We start from the raw sequence: 16,394 nt of genomic DNA on the forward strand, positions 1-16,394 counted from the left end.
TCTGAGAGAAAAAATTAGCTCAGCAATGAGTGGTTGTTTTTAGCCTTGGTGGGGGAATTAAAATATTAGAAGAAAGCAGCTTGAGTTTTCAGGAGGAGGTTTCAGTAACACACAAAAAACCCACAAAAATCCTTTTTTGGCAACTTGAAATGGGTTTGCTGAGCCCAAGACGACTTGTTTTGGTAGGGTTTGGAGTGAGATGATGTGGGGGAGTGGGATTCCTTAAGCCAATTTTACATGAAAAATGCCATTTCGATCTAAAAAACTTGAATTAAAATAAAAATTAAAAAAAAGAGGAGGAAAATCTGCCAGTATTTACAAGACAAAACATTTCAAATTGGAAATGAAGGACAGAGAAAAAGGTCTTTATGTCAAAATAAGAAGTGTAATAATAATAGTAATAATAATAATAATAATAATAACGTCTTTCCAGTACTTTAAACTGTTTACCAAATTAAACACAGAAGTGTTTCACTTTGCCTGGGCTCTTTCCAGCAGAAAATATCCACCAAATAGATTCTCTGGGGACAAATTTGTCCCATTTGAGACCTACCATCATCCTAAAGGGGCACAAGTGCAATGCTCTCCTGTAATTCAGGGTTGAATGATCAAGTCCCCCAGGCCCCATCCATGGAGATTGAGACATCTTCCATCTTCACACCCACTTGCCAGGAGGTTGAGGGCCTGAAGACCCATGGAAATTTTGCAACGAGGTCCACAAGCTCTACCCTTAAGGTTCTTCTCTTCTCCATCAGACACAACCCACAATCTTGTGTCTACTTTGAGCAGACAGGCAACCTCTGACCTTTCCTACACCCTAGGCTCCCCTCCAGGACTTTGAGAGGGTATTTTTTAGGTTTTATAGTTTCTTCCATGGCTGCAAACATCTGAACAAACATCTGCTGGAGAGGCTGGTGAAGGGGGGGGAGTTGTAGAGAAGGTGGGAAGCCAGCTGTCAATAAGTGGTTGGAGAGTCCACAACCATGTTGCTACTTGGAGAAGAATCAGTCTACAAAGTGCTCTTAATTCCTAGTGCTGGCTGTTGCCAGAAGCTGTCCCAGTTTTCCAAAGAGGCTTTGTCATTCTCCTGTTGAGGTTCTGGAATTTCCCCTTTCTGTTCCAGAAAGTTGTGATGCCACATTTCCTCCCCCAAGAAAAAGAATTAACATTTTATGGGCTCCTACCAGAGCTGGAAAAGCACAGTGAGTGAAAAGCAGAGTGCTCCCCTTCAGCCCCAGAAGATATTGAGAAGGAAAACAAGAAACAAGGGGATGGCAAACCCTACCAGGGAGCTGCCATCCAGAGCTCTGGCTCAAGATGAAGGTGCAAAGCATCTACACCAAATTTGGAGCTTCTCTGAGCTCTTGAGTAAGGTTCCAACCTCGTGCAAAGCTGAAGTTGTGCCCTGTGGATTTAGGAGGTTGTGGTTCCTATCTCAGCAGACAAAGAGCACAAAAATATGGCTGAGCAGGTGTAGTCTGGGGTACTAAAGAAACCAGGATTGTCTGTATTTGTTTCCTTGGGGTAGAAACCTCATGGTTTCCCCAAATCTCAGTCTCTCCACAGTCCTTCATCTCCCCTAGCACAGATGGTTTGGGTTGGAAAGGATCTTAAAGACCACCTAATTCCAATCCCCCTGCCATGGGGAGCAGGAACATCTCCCATTAGACCTTCAGGGCAATGCACCTACTTCAGCTCTCCCCCTTTCCAGCTTTGTTGCCACCTGGGAACATCCCATGGGATGACTCAGACCCCAACCAGTGCTTCCAGTTCCCAAACCAGACACCATTCCTTCACACAAGATTCACTTCCAGAGGGAGTAGGTGAATCAAAAGCCACACCATGACAAACCTCATCCAGGTTTATTCCAAACTGAAGTAGGAACCTGGAAGCCATCAGCTTTGCTGAAGTTGTAGTAGGAGCAGTGGTGAGAAACTGCTGCAATTTTCCAGCTCTCAGGAAACCCAGAGAGGAGAAAGACTCAAGGTGATAATCTTCTCATGGAAAAGAGTGCAGGCTGGAGAAAAATTAGCTTGTGTCCTTCCTTATGTAGCAGCATCCTCTGCATGACACTGACAAAGACTTTGCCTCATTTTCCTGGTCTTGAAATATGTAATTTTTTCATGAAAGGCTTCACCAGCTCAGCTGAAAGTAATGATTGATTTTTGTTTTCATTTCACTTTCCTTATTAAGGTAGTTAAGTATTTCAAAAGGCCAAGTGCTCAGTTCTCTATGTGACTCCCAAACAACCTATTTTCTGCCATTCCAAAATGACCTGGTCACTTCAGACCAACTTGAGATGTTTTTTCTTCTGAAAACATTCAGGTCAAACATAAAACTGAAATCTATTATGAGGACCAGTAGAATTTTATGGTTGGGCTTCTGTTGAAAAAAAGATTTATTATATTTTCAGTTGTTCCTCATGAAGAACAGATAAAGCATCTTGTGCCATCAAATATTACAACTCAAACACTGACCAAGTGTCTGTTCTGTGTCTTCCCTCCCATCAGACCATGAGTTAGGTAAAAAAAAGGAGGAAAGTTCTTAGGACAACCTTGGGAGCTAAATGTAGATGTAAAGGTTGTCCTAGATGATCCTTGAGATCCTTTCCAACCTGGTATTCTATGTAAAAAAAGAGTTTCTGAAGACAGAGGAGCTGAGAGATCAGGAGTAATCATCAAACAGTAAGAGATGGAGCTGTATGGGACTTGACCATGGGTCAAGGTTTCCCCATGGACAGTGGAGAAGTTTCTGTACATCATAACTGCTCCACTCAGGAGATGATGGGAGAAGGGGTAATGGGAATAATGTGTTTAAAAAGGGTTTTAGCCCCCAAACCCCAGATGCTTGGGAAATAGAAATCTAATTTCAGCACAGTGATTCTGATCTTCATTGGAACACCTCTGCTGGGAAGCCAGGCTGAGGGAGCTGGGGTTGTGCAGCCTGGAGAAAGCTCCAGGGAAACCTAAAAGTGACCTTCCAGTATCTGAAGGGGCTACAGGAAGGCTGGAGAGGGACTGTGTTCAAGGGCCTGGAGTGATGGGATGGGAGGGAATGGTTCGAAATTAGAGAAGATTAAGATTAGGTGTTGGGAAAAAGTTCTTTACCATGAAAGGAGTTAAAAAATGGCCCAGGCTGCCCAGGGAAGTGGTTGAGGCCTCATCCCTGGAGATGTTCAAGGTGTGGTTTAAGGATGCTCTGAGCACCCTGATCTGGGTGAGGGTATCCCTGATACAGCAGGGCTTGGACTGGGGGACCTTGGGAGGCCCCTTCCAACCCAAATCATTCCATGATTTTGTGATTTTGATGGCTTTCTGGGCTTTTTCCCAACTGCTGCATTTCTGCCTCTTAAATCACTCTCCTAAAAGCAAAAGCAAAATAAAACAAAACTCTTCTCCTTCTCCCAAAGCTGCCCTTCTGTGGCTAAGTGAAAACCTTGCTCTTTGAATCAGAGTTCTTCAGGATACTCTGAAGCAACTGGAATATTGTTTCTTTTCTGGAAGGGTTCTTTGCTTGCATTGCCTAAATGCTTCTCCCCAGGCAACCTTTTGACTGCTGGTTAGCAACAGTTTTATTAATAGGACTTATTTCAGCCTTAGTTATGTCTGACTTATCACGCATGGAGTTATGTGCTTGATTGTGATCCTATGGGTTTATAAAAAAAAAATTCCCTGAGATATGAAGCTGTGAATGACGTTAACGAGAGGTTTTGCATCCCTCCTGGGGTGTCTGGCACAAAATCAGCTTCATGCCATTATTTAGGCAAAGAAAGAGGAGAGCTCTTAGGGCTGATGCAACTGGTGACCAGGTGATGCTCCCTTAAAAGCCACGATTGGGAAAAGAGCAGGAAAGCTGCTGGAAAGGTTTTCATTCAGATGTCTGGTGCCTTCAGAGAACGTGCAGCACAGCCCACACATCAGGGCAGGGGACAAGTGGAAAGAAATTAGCAGTCAGCAGCTCTGGGTCTCATACAGATTTGGACCAAATAGCATCACCATGAACCTTGGTGCTGTGGGTGCTGAACACTTGTAGGGATGTCCTTGCTTTAAAGCCTCATTTCATAGAATCATAGAATGGGTTGGACTGGAAGGAATTAAAGCTCATCCAGTGCCACCCCTGCCATGGTCAGGGACTCCTCCCCCAGCCCAGGGTGCTCCAAGCCCCATCCAACCTTCAACACTGCCAGGGATGGGGCAGCCACAGCTTCCTTGGGCAACCAGGGGCTCACTACCCTTAACTTAAGGAATTTCTTCTTAATTTCCAACCTAAATCTCTCCTCTCCAAGTTTTAACCCATTTTCTTTGTCCTCTCCCTTGTCCTCTTGCTAACCCCTCCCCATGTAAAAAGCCCCAACTCAGCTTTCCTGTATTTGCCTACAGAAAAAAAATGCCAGGGGAAACTCAGTTCTTTTGAAGTGCCAGTGTGTTTAAAAGAAACAAATAAAACCCCAGAGGAAAATCATCCCACTCTGTTTCCAAGGAAGAGGAGGACAAAATGGTCTCTTTGGCAAAGCAAATTCCCATTAAGGTTGTGAGGAGGTTCTGCTGCCTCCAGCTTTAGGTGATGAAGGCTCAGTGAAGTCTTGGGTGATGCTGGTGTCCAGCAGTGTAAATGCTTGGGCTTGAGCATCAGAGAGACCAAAGATGATGTTGGTGAGCTCCAATTTTGAGGAAGAAGGAAGGAAAAAAAAAACCCAAACCAAAAAACCCATCAACCCAGGCGTCTTCAGTCTAAATATATTCTCAAGTTAATTCCATCCATCTTCAATGATACCTTGTGGCTGGGTAAAATGATGATTTGCATTTCCCTCCAGCTCCCTGGTGGTATGTGCTGAGAGGGCAGAAAACTGAAGCAGGCACCACCCACACTTTTCTGCAGCTTTCCTGAGAGAAATCCAGGGCTACGTGGTGGTTCTGGGCAAATTCTCTGCCACTGCCTTGCCAGCTGTCATGCCTGGTCCTCCAGCTCTGGGGGGTGTTTTTATAGGGACCATGATTAAAGGAGTGGGATTCTCAGCCCTACAGCTCAAAACTTTTCTTTTGATGCAGCTGGGGGAAATTGCAATCATCCTTTTTCATCCCTCTACAATTTCTCCTGGTCTGAAGTCTGCCAAAGGGAGAGCTCATGCTTCCTGGGTGAGAATCATCAGAAAAGAACATTTACATCTCTTTTAGTTGTTCTTTTTATTGTTGTTATAGAATTGAGTGACTCAGTGGGGAGAGTATTTTTTTTTCCCCTTCTAATCCAGCTTTCAATTGCCCCAGGGCTTTGTCCCTGTAATCTTTACAGAGTGTTTTCCTTTCAGTCCCCTTCCAACCATGGAATTTTGGGAAGGCTGTGAATTCCTGGTGCTGCCTTTGCTAAAGCTCTGTCACTCCTTCCACTGATGGGGAACAGGAGCTCAAGGGGAGCACATTCCTTGCAAGAAAAAAAGAAAGAAATTTAAAAATTGTAGAGTAAAAATCATAGAGTAATAGAATCCTAGGATGTCAGGGGTTGGAAGGGACCTCCAGAGCTGCTCCAGTCCCATCCCTGTCCCAGCAGGATCCCCCAGGGCAGGGCACACAGAACACATCCAGGGGGGTTGGAAAGGCTCCAGAGAAGGAGACTCCAGAACCTCTCTGGGCAGCCTGGGCCAGGGCTCCCTCACCCTCACAGCCAAGGAGTTTCTCAGCTTCAGCTGGAACTTCCCATCTTCTCCCTTCAGCCCAGGATTCCCTCTCCTATTCCTGGGCACCACTGAACAGAGATTGGCCCCTTCCTCTTGCCCCCCACCCCTCAGCTACTGATGGACATTCAGCAGATCCCCTCTCAGCCTTCTCTTCTCCAGCCTCAATAGCCCCAGACCTCTCAGGCTTTCTTCATGGGAGGGATGCTCAGGTCCCTTCATCATTCTCATGGCTTTTTGCTGGACTGTCTTTAGCAGATCCCTGTTTCTCTTAATCAAATCACCCTGCAGAAGTGCCCATTCCCTTCTCCTGGTTTAAAGCAAATGTGAGGTCATGGCCATGAATGTCTCTATCTATGTGTAGCTGAGATTAATTCTTCCCCCAGCGTAGTGATTTAGTGATTTAAAGACCAGTTGCCAGCAGCTCTGGCTTTATTTCACTCACACTTCCTATTGATGCCTGAATAAACTCAATTAGCTTCACTCAGATCCTCAAAGCTTGATATAGTTAGACACACTGAGCTGCTAAAAAGCAGCTATAAAGCTGCTGCTGAGGTTGCACCTGTATATTAGAGCTCCTGGAAGGTGTCCAGAGCCACTCAAATGCTCAGAGGGCTGAGCACCTCCCTGGGAAGCCAGGCTGAAGGATTGGGGTTATTCAGCCTGGAGAAGAGGAGGCTCCCAGGGGAGCTCAGAGCAACCTTCCAATATCTGAAGAAAGCTGGGGGAGGGCTTTGGACATGGGGGGGTAGGGAGAGGAGAAGGGAAATGGGTTAAAAGTTGGAGAGAAAGGGGAGATTGAGGTTGGAGATGGGGAAGGAATTCTTGGATTTGAGCCCCTGGGTGCCCAGGTTGCCCAAGGAAGCTGTGGCTGCCCCATCCCTGGCAGTGTTGAAGGTTGGATGGGGCTTGGAGCCCCCTGGGCTGGTGGGAGGTGTCCCTGACCATGGCAGGGTTGGAACTGGGTGGGCTTTAAGGTCCCTTCCAACCCAAACCATTCCATGATCCTATGATAAAGGTGTTCTGCAATGGGAATTTATTTCCAGTCAAACTCAGGAATCTGGATTTGGGATTGGGCCCAACCTAAGTGATCATAATCATTATGACAAATATGTGTTTGGAGCCTTCTATTTGTTAGGAAAGGGAAGGGCACTGTTGTTCTTTTGGGGGCTCCTTTCTTGCATTCTTGAAACGCTTCGTTCCAGACAGCCTCCTGGCTGCCACTTGGGTCAGTATTTTATTAATTGGATTTCATTCAAGGCAAGTGGTGACCAAGAATTGCAACCAAAGTGCTAATCCCCTGTATGAGCTGGTTTAGATAATATTGAACAGGACAGACACATGAAAAGTGGATTAATTTTCAACAGCTGCAGGATTAGTTTTGACTCCTGCCTTCCAAGTCAGAATCATAGAATCATTTGGGTTGGAAGGGGCATCTAAAGGTCACCCAGTCCCTGCAGTATCAGGGACACCCTCACCCAGATCAGGGTGCTCAGAGCATCCTCAAGCCTCACCTTGAACATCTCCAGGGATTTTGATTTTGATTTTGCTTTTGGGAGACTGATTTAAGAGGCAGAAATGCAGCAGATGGAAAAACACCCAGAAAGCCATCAAAATCACAAAATCATGGAATGATTTGAGTTGGAAGAGACCTCCCAAGGTCCCCAGTCCAAGCCCTGCTGTATTAGGGACACCCTCACCCAGATCAGGGTGCTCAGAGCATCCTTAAATCTCACCTTGAACATCTCCAGGGATGAGGCCTCAACCCCCACCCTGGGCAACCTGGGCCATTTTTTAACTCCTTTCATGGTAAAGAACTTTTTCCTATCATCCAACCTAAATCTTCTCTAATTTCAAACCATTCCTCCCATCCCATCACTCCAGGCCCTTGCACACAGTCCCTCTCCAGCCTTCCTGTAGCCCCTTCAGATACTGGAAGGTCACTTTTAGGTTTCCCTGGAGCTTTCTCTTCTCTAGGCTGCACAATCCCAGCTCCCTCATCCTGGCTTCCCAGCAGAGGTTTTCCAGCCCCCTGAGCATTTTCCTGCCCCTCCTCTGGACCTTCTCCATCAGCTCCATGTCCTTCCTGGACTGATGGGTGCAGCACTCCAGGTGAGGTCTCAGCAGAGCAGAGATGTTCAGCTTCATATGGGAAATCCTACTCAGTAAGCTGTGGGGTTGAACGTGTGTTGGAGAGGAGAGAGGAGTCCCATAATCCCACAGAAGAATGCTTCAGGGGTTTGTATCCATGCAATGTCAGGTCTGTTCCAGGTGTATGCTTTGCATGTGAGAATTTACATATTCATGCACAGCCCATTATGGTTTCTCTTTATTTCCATACTCATCATCAGGACAATCTGTCACCCTGCACTGCAGGAATGTCCTCAGAGACAGCCACCTTCTTGGTTTCCCTGCAATTTAAATGTAATTTCTGATAGAAATTCACATTGCTGCCCTGTGCCTGCTCATTCAGAAGCTTGGAGCTCACATTCTGGTGTTGTTTCCTTTTTTTGCCTGTTGAAATCTTGGAGCATTTTTGAAATCTGGAGCTTCAAGAGGGCAGAACCATGTGAAAACAGGGAGCAGGACAACCCCAAAACTTACAGACAGATGGCAGAGAAAGTTCCAGGGAATTGTCCAATATAGTCCAATACGATACAGCAGTGGTTATTAGGTGATGCTTTAGGAAAAGGTAGAAGAACAGGGAAGAACATCCCTGAAATTCTCTCCTAAACCAGCAAGCAGAGATTTCCTAAGCTGTTTCTGTACATCTTGTACTGTACAGAAATGGATTTCTTTCCCAGGAAGTGGTGCTGTGACCCTTTACACACATGTAGACCTTGAAAATCCAGAGTTTCCCATGACCAGGCTCCCACAATTCAGCTGCAAGGTCCAAGAACCACTCCTTTCACTTCCATTTGAACCTAATTCCTGTCAGCTTCACTTGAGACCCTCAAATCTTCTGCTGGGGAAGACTGGGAAGATGGAGATGGAAAGAAGAGGAATCTGCAGGCTCTATAAAATTATTTAATGGGATGAGGTTCAACATTCCAAGTGCTGGGTCCTGCACTTCGGCCACAGCAACCCCATGGGGAGCTCCAGGCTGGGCACAGAGTGGCAGAAAGGGACCTGGGAGTCTGGATTGCCAGGAAGCTGAAGAGGAGCCAGCAGTGTGCCCAGGTGGCCAAGAAGGCCAATGGCATCCTGGGCTGGCTCAGGAACAGCGTGGCCAGCAGGTCCAGGGAAGGGATTCTGCCCCTGTGCTCAGCTCTGGGGAGGCCACAGCTTGAGTCCTGTGTCCAGTTCTGGGCCCCTCAGCTCAGGAAGGAGATTGAGGTGCTGGAGCAGGTCCAGAGAAGAGCAAGGAGGCTGTGAAGGGATCCAGCAGAATTGCTGTGAGGAAGGGCTGAGGGAGCTGGGGGTGTTGAGGCTGGAGAAGAGGAGGCTCAGGGGAGACCTCATCACTCTCTCCAACTCCCTGAAAGGAGGTTGGAGCCAGGGGGAGGTTGGGCTCTTTTCCCAGGCAACTCTCAGCAAGACAAGAGGGCAGGGTCTCAAGTTGTGCCAGGGGAGGTTTAGGCTGGAGATTAGAAAGAATTTCTTCCTGGAGAGGGTGATCAGCCATTGGAATGGGCTGCCCAGGGAAGTAGTGGATTCTCCGTGTCTGGAGCTATTTCCAAAGAGCCTGGATGTGGCACTGAGTGCCATGAGCTGGGAACTGCAGCAGTAGTGGATCAAGGGTTGGACTTGATGATCTCTGAGGTCCCTTCCAACCCAGCCAATTCTGTGATTCTATGATTTTCTTGGAGTTATGAGGCAGGATCTTTCATGAACCTATTAAACACCCAGAACTGTAAGACAGAGACTAACCCAGTGCTGCTCTTATTTGCTTCACTTTTCTGTCTTAATCTGGTTTTTTATTCTTTGTTTCTTCCAGGTTGAATTCACCCCTGATCAGATTGAAGGTGAGGAAGATGTTTTTCTCTTCTCTGCACACTCAGCATCATCACTGGGAGGTTCTGGCAAGTGTTGGGGTGGACAAGGTCTGCAGGTCCCTTGAGGAAGGAGCTGATGCTCATGTTTTAATTCATGGCTTTGCTCCTGCTGCATCCCTCCTCCAAATCCTTTGTTTAGATGGAAAAGAGGGAAAGTCACACCCCATGCAGATTAGATACTTATTTCATTAAAAAAATCACACCCCATGCAGCGCTACAGGCTGGGCACAGAGTGGCTGGAGAGCAGCCAGGCAGAAAGGGACCTGGGAGTCTGCATCGACAAGAAACTGAACATGAGCCAGCAGTGTGCCCAGGTGGCCAAGAAGGCCAATGGCATCCTGGCCTGTATCAGAAACAGCATCACCAGCAGGTCCAGGGAGGTGATTCTTCCCCTGTACTCAGCGCTGGTTAGGCCACACCTCGAGTACTGTGTCCAGTTCTGGGCCCCTCAGTTTAAGAAGGATGTAGAGGTCCTGGAACAGGTCCAAAGGAGGGCAACCAGGCTGGTGAAGGGACTCGAGCACAGGCCCTATGAGGAGAGGCTGAGAGAGCTGGGGCTGTTCAGCCTGAAGAAGAGGAGGCTCAGGGGAGACCTCATTGCTGTCTACAACTCCCTGAAAGGAGGCTGTAGCGAGGTGGGAACTGGACTCTTTTCACAGACAACCTTCAACAAGACAAGAGGACACAGTCTTAAGTTGTGCCAGGGGAGGTTTAGGTTAGATATTAGAAAGAATTTCTTCACAGAGAGGGTGATCAGGCATTGGAATGGACTGCCCGGTGAGGTGGTAGATTCTCCGTCCCTGGAGACATTTAAAAAAAGCCTGGATGTGGCACTCAGTGCCATGGTCTAGCAACTGCTCCGGTGGGTCAAGGGTTGGACTAGATGATCTCTGAGGTCCCTTCCAACCCGGCTAATTCTATGATTCTATGATTCTATGATAAAACATCAGCTTTTCTGGCAATGAAGCAAAGCCAAGGAAAGAAAGAAAAAAACCACGTGGGTGAAACCCTCAGCCCAAATGTACATTTTCTTTAAGAAAACCCACCGAAAAAAACATAAATCCTTTCAAGAGAAAGCCTCACAGTGCAGCTTTTGGAAACTTTTCCCTGTATTCAATCAGCATTTCCTCTATTACAGTTTTGCAGTTTTGTGGCAGCTCTTCAGCAAATAAGAACAGGGATGGCATTTTTATTATTTTTTTTTTCTTTCAAAGCAAAACATCAGCATTTGTTTCTGAACAATTTGTCCCAGCCCAAGAAGCTGATACTGAGACCTCACACATGAAGTCCTGGGAATGTTGCTCCTGCAGCTGTCCCCTTTTTCCTGACTTAAAGGGATAATTGATAGCTGGAGCCCAACATCTGGCAGGATTTTGCTTTGCTCTGTAAATACTTAGCAGGACTGGGTAGAGCTTAGTGAAGATGGTATCAGAAAACGTGTTAATTGGAACTGATTAAAAAAAAAAAATCACAGGCTCTCCTGTCAGGCTGATTCAGAGAGGAGAGATACAGAAAATAAAAGGGTTTTCAGAACTGGAACCATAATATCTTAGAAACTGAGGTTTTGCCACACGCTTCCAACATTACCTTGAGATTTTCAAGCCCCCTTAGTGATTTTGGTTTCTATTTTCTACCAAGGGGTTAGAAGTAAAGCATGACTTGAGGCAACTCTTAATATCTGGGAATCTGTCTCATATCCAGCCCCAAATTAATGGGAGAGGAACAGTTCTGAGCCACAAACCTTTGAAGTGTTCCAGCAGCAAATATCAATGGGATCTCTCATAAGTTTATGTTTTGGGGATTGGATAGGACCCATCTCATTTCTATACTTTGGGATCTAGAAACTATATAAGGGAATGAGAAAGAACTTAGGAAAAAAAAAAGGAAAAAAAAAAGGAAAAAAAAAGAAAATAAAGGAAAAAAAAGGAAAAAAAAAAAAAAAAAAAAAAAAAAAAAAAGAAAGAAGGGGGGAAAAAATGAACAGGAGGGGTTGTCTGGCTATTAGCTCATTGAAATGGCTCAAAAAGGGCAAATTTGGAGCAACCTAAGGGCTACCATAAAAGACAGGAGGTCTAGAGCAGACGTGGACCATCTCTAGAGGTAGGAAGTTGCATCTTCTTTCTTTTCTACTTCTTAGACATAGCCAGAGAAAAGCAGGGAATCCAAGAGTTGGGAAACAGAATATCCTTGAAATATCAAAGGGAAAAGCGTGGGGCAGGAAGCAGGTAACATCATCTGGGTGAGACATCCAGAGCAGCATAGCACTGGGCAGGAACTTTAAATCCCCTTAAGATTAATCCCACAGTTGGTTCACAGGTTCTACCATGAGCTGCTGAAAGGTTTGACCTGAATGTCACCTTTGCCCATCAGCCTGCTCTTCAATTCCCTTCCTCCTGGCCTCTTCTGGTTCTTTTTTTTTAATACCTCCTCTCCTTCATTTTGAGGCTTCTTAGATTAATGAGCAGACTCAGCTTGTTGGGGATATTTGCACCCAGGGATGCTTCAGATGTAGAACTCTATCAATATATTCCCCAGTTGTCCCTGCTACATGTTGTCCTCTACATGGCACATGTCAAACCCTTGACAAGAAGTGTGCTACCAGTTTAAAAGAGTAGAGAATCAGTGTCCCAGTGCTTGGGACTGGTTTCTGCCATGTGAATGGAAGCATCACTTGGCATCATTTGTAGCTGCTATCCTGTTGGCATGACTTGAGAGCTGGGACTCACAGGAGCTCTGGATGAATATATTTTAAATTTGTTTTCTCCTTCCCATTCCCTCCTCACTCTTTCAAGTTCCCAGAATTGTCAGCTCTTCATTTCTGTTGGCTTTCAAGTTGCATTTGGCTTGTTCTGGGTCCGTTTTCATGTTGCAGTGTTAATTTAGTCAAAATTCCTCTTCCATGGAGCCATCAGGAGACCAAAGTCACCTGTCCTGCTTTACATGTGGTTTGTTTTTTTTTTTTTAATTATTATTTTTGTTTTCTTTTGTTTTTCATCTTTGTTTTCTGATCTTGGGTTTTTTTTTTGGTTGGGTTTTTTTTGTTGCTTTTTTGGGGAGGGTTTGTTTGGTTGGTTTTTGGTTGGGTATTTTGTGTTTTTGTTGTTTTTTGTTGTTTGTTTTTTTTTTTTTTAATAGACCTCTAATGTACAACAATCAATTCTTTCACTCTGTTGGTCAGATGAGGACCTCAGTGTCTCAGTGAGACAAGATGCTTCTCCAATTGTCAGATGAAACTCGATTAATGGGAAGCCAATTCTCTCTGTTAGATATTATTGGTTTTTGTAACATTCATCATTGATCCCAAGTGGTTTTCTGGCAGCTAAGTTGAGGAGAAGAAATAAAAAATATAACATCTCAAGGTCTTTTGAACCCCTGCCTGCTAACAGCCCTAAAAGTACTTGAATGGGGCCACAAGAAAGCTGGAGAGGGACTTTTTACAAGGGTCTGTAGGGACAGGATGAGGGGGTGGCTTCATGGTTAAAAAGGGTGAGATTTAAATGAGGTATTAGGAGGAAATTGTTTGGGGTGAGGGTGCTGAGCCCCTGGTTGCCCAGGTTGCCCAAGGAAGCTGTGGCTGCCCCATCCCTGGCAGTGTTGAAGGTTGGATGGGGCTTGGAGCACCCTGGGCTGGGGAAGGGGTCCCTGACCATGGCAGGGGGATGGAACTGGATGAGCTTTAAGGTCCCTTCCAACCCAAACCAGTCTGGGATACGATGATGCTCTGAACCTTCTCCTAAAGAAAAGACATTGCTGTTCCAGACTTAACCTTCCTGCAAGGATTCAGTGTTATGGTGGCCCTCAAAACATCAGTCCCAGAAGGAGAAGAATTGTCTGTGGGTGAAGCCACGTGTAGCACATCCATCTTCTCATCTCCTCTGGCCTCAGCTCTGGGTGAAGTTCATTGGTTATGGCACTGTGTATTTATAAAACTGGATTCCTGACCTCTTCAGCCCCTTAAATTGCTGAAAAGAGAAGAATATGAGCTATTCAAGATGAGAGGATAGGTAGCAATTAGGCATATGAAAATATACACTTCTCCTGCCAAGGGTTTTATGGGTAGGAGGAGGACAAAGGAGACGATAGCCATGCTGGTTTCATGGCTTTGATGGAAGCTTGTGTTGAGTCAGCAAATGCAAAGACAGGGAAAAAAAAAAAATAAATTGCTCTTGTATATTGACAAAATGGAGTTTCCAGCCCCACAGGGCAATGCTCTGGTGAGAGGTGGCTGCATCAGATTTGAAACTTAACAAAAAAATTAAATAATAAAAAAAGGAAGAGAGAAATATGAGGTGTTAATAACTGTGGTGAATTGGGAGCCTGTAGGAGATGGTGGGAAGGGGAAGGGTGCTCAACCCAGGGAGCAGGTAAGGGGTGGGTGGGTGACAAACTCAGAGAGGAAAGTGTGGTCCCCATCAATCTCATCCCTTAGATCCCCAGGAAAGGAAAAGTTGGGAGTGAGGCTCTGGCCACGAAAATCCACTATTGCCCTCTGCTGGAATGAGGGCTCCCAATGGGACCTGAGCTCTGGCTGGTGGCCAAGGAGAAGATCCAGGAGAGAGAGGTAGGGGGACAAAGAAAGAGAGAGCAAAGAAGAGACTGGAAATAAGAAAAGAAGTGGAGTGTTATGACATCCAAAATGAGGAAATACATCCCTGTTAGAAAGTGTTGGATGAGGAAGGAAATGGGCAAGAAATGAGTGGAATGATGAAAATGAGAAGGGAGCAAGGAAGGAGAAGAGGCAAAGGAAGAAACAGGAGTGGAAGAGGGAGAGAGGGAAATAAGCAAAAGAAAGAAAAAAGAGGGAGGAATAGGTGAAAGAACTGAGAAGGGAAAGATGAAGGAAATGGTTGAGTGAGTCAGGGGAAAAAAATAGTGTAGGAGGGAAACTTACAGAGGAGTAAGAGCAGGACAGTGGGCAGATTCAGCTGGGATATTTGGGATCACACATACACCGTGCACCATGCCATGTGTTCATGAAAAGATAAGAGCCTCTTCTTGCTGTCTGTGCCAGGAGATGCTCCTCTGTCTCTGCAGTTTGTCTCCAGCTGCAGCAGGGAGAGGGGAACCTGAGTTGGTGGCATCTGAGGAAGTTTCCCGTGGGATTCCAAGAGGTTGTCTGGGGAGGTTGTGGAATCTCCTTCTCTGGGAATATTCAAACCCCACCTGGATGTGTTCTGTGTAACCTACACTGGGTGATCCTGCTCTGGCAGAAGGGTTGGACTGGATGATCATTCCAGGTTCATTCCAACCCCCAAGATTCTGGGATCCTGCATTGACTCAGTTACTGAGTGTTGATCAGGGACCTTCTGCCATGGGAATGTTCTTGTCCAGATATTGCTGCTCACAGTGGTCAGGGACTCCCTGCTTGGCCAGAAATAAATAAAAGACATGCAGATATCTTCACAAGGATGCAGTGGAGGGCAGGTAGCTGTCTGGCTAGAGGAAGAGCTCTGCAGGGAGATGGGAAAACACTGGAGGGAATGACTGCACCTCCACACGTGAGATCTGGCATCAGGAGCTGATGGCAAACCAAAGCAAGAAAAATGAGAGGATGCTTCTTAGCACTCTTGAATATGACAAGTGGTCAGGTATCAGTTTTCCCATATATTTTCACCCTCTCCCACCAATGAACTCTTTGTTGTGTGGGAATTCCTGTAAATTATCATGGAATATCTTGTTACCTGCTAATAGGGGGGCTTTCTGTCTCATCTCATATCTCATCTCATCTCATCTCATATCTCATCTTATCCCAGTGGGCTGTGTCAGTGCTCTGTAAGTGTATCATGAACACAATATTTAGTTAGCTCACGAGCAAAGCTGCTATTGAATTCTGCACCATCCTGAGTGCTCCTGACGAGCTGCAAAGCTCTCAAGGCCAAATGTTTCTCTGAGCTTCTCTGCCCTCCCCCCATGTGAGCTGAGATGGAAATACCATGTGAAGAGCATTTGACTTCTCTGATTCCATTGCCTGATGGAAGTGGAAAACTCAGGGGAGGAAGAACACAAAAATTGCAGGTAACAGCTACAAAAAACCTGATCAGACTTGTTCCTCCATTGCAAAATGAAAGGGTCAGGAAAAGGTAGCTAAAGAAGAAGGTCTAGGTCTGGTTTTGACTTCACCTGAGGGAGCATGACATTTATTTATTAGTTTTATTTATTTTATTTATTTTTATTTATTTTCTTCCAGAATTTAAGGAAGCTTTCTCTCTATTTGACCGCACTCCCAAATCAGAGATGAAAATCACGTATGCCCAATGTGGAGACGTCTTGAGAGCTCTGGGCCAGAACCCAACCCAGGCTGAGGTCATGAAACTGCTTGGCAGACCCAAACCAGAAGGTCAGTGTCTTCCTTCGTCTTCCTTTTGGAAAAGATCCCCCTGAGAATTCTTCATGTATGGCTGAATCCATCATGGAATCACAGAATGGTTTGGGTTGTAAGGGACACTCAAGGTCATCAAGATCCAATTCCCCTGCATGGGCAGGGACACCTCCCACCAGACCAAGCCCCATCCAACCTTGCCTTAAACACTTCCAGGGATGGGGCATCAATAATCTCCCCAGGCAACCTCTTGCAGTCCCTCAGTATGCTCATGGTGGAGAATTTTTTTCCTAATATCTAACCTAAATCTCCCCTCTTTCAGCTTCAAACCATCACCCCTTCTTTTACTGTCTTCTGAGTAGTTTCAGACTTCTGTGTTGGATGGAACAGTCCAGGGAGTCTTGAAGTATTA

The 16,394-nt window shown here is 45.8% G+C and overlaps 1 protein-coding gene across 1 annotated transcript in view; it reads left to right on the top strand.

Moving 5' to 3' along the window:
• The window catches only part of MYL3 (myosin light chain 3), a 49,346-nt gene that overhangs the window by 20,760 nt on the left and 12,192 nt on the right, over window positions 1–16,394 (top strand). Inside the window, exons 2-3 of the mRNA XM_030445085.1 lie at window positions 9,606–9,633; window positions 15,851–16,000. Coding sequence (XP_030300945.1) covers window positions 9,606–9,633; window positions 15,851–16,000 — 178 coding nt within the window. The remainder of the gene's footprint in view (window positions 1–9,605; window positions 9,634–15,850; window positions 16,001–16,394) is intronic.

The sequence above is a fragment of the Calypte anna genome, chromosome 2 (assembly GCF_003957555.1).
Source record: "Calypte anna isolate BGI_N300 chromosome 2, bCalAnn1_v1.p, whole genome shotgun sequence".
NCBI classification, from domain to species: domain Eukaryota; kingdom Metazoa; phylum Chordata; class Aves; order Apodiformes; family Trochilidae; genus Calypte; species Calypte anna.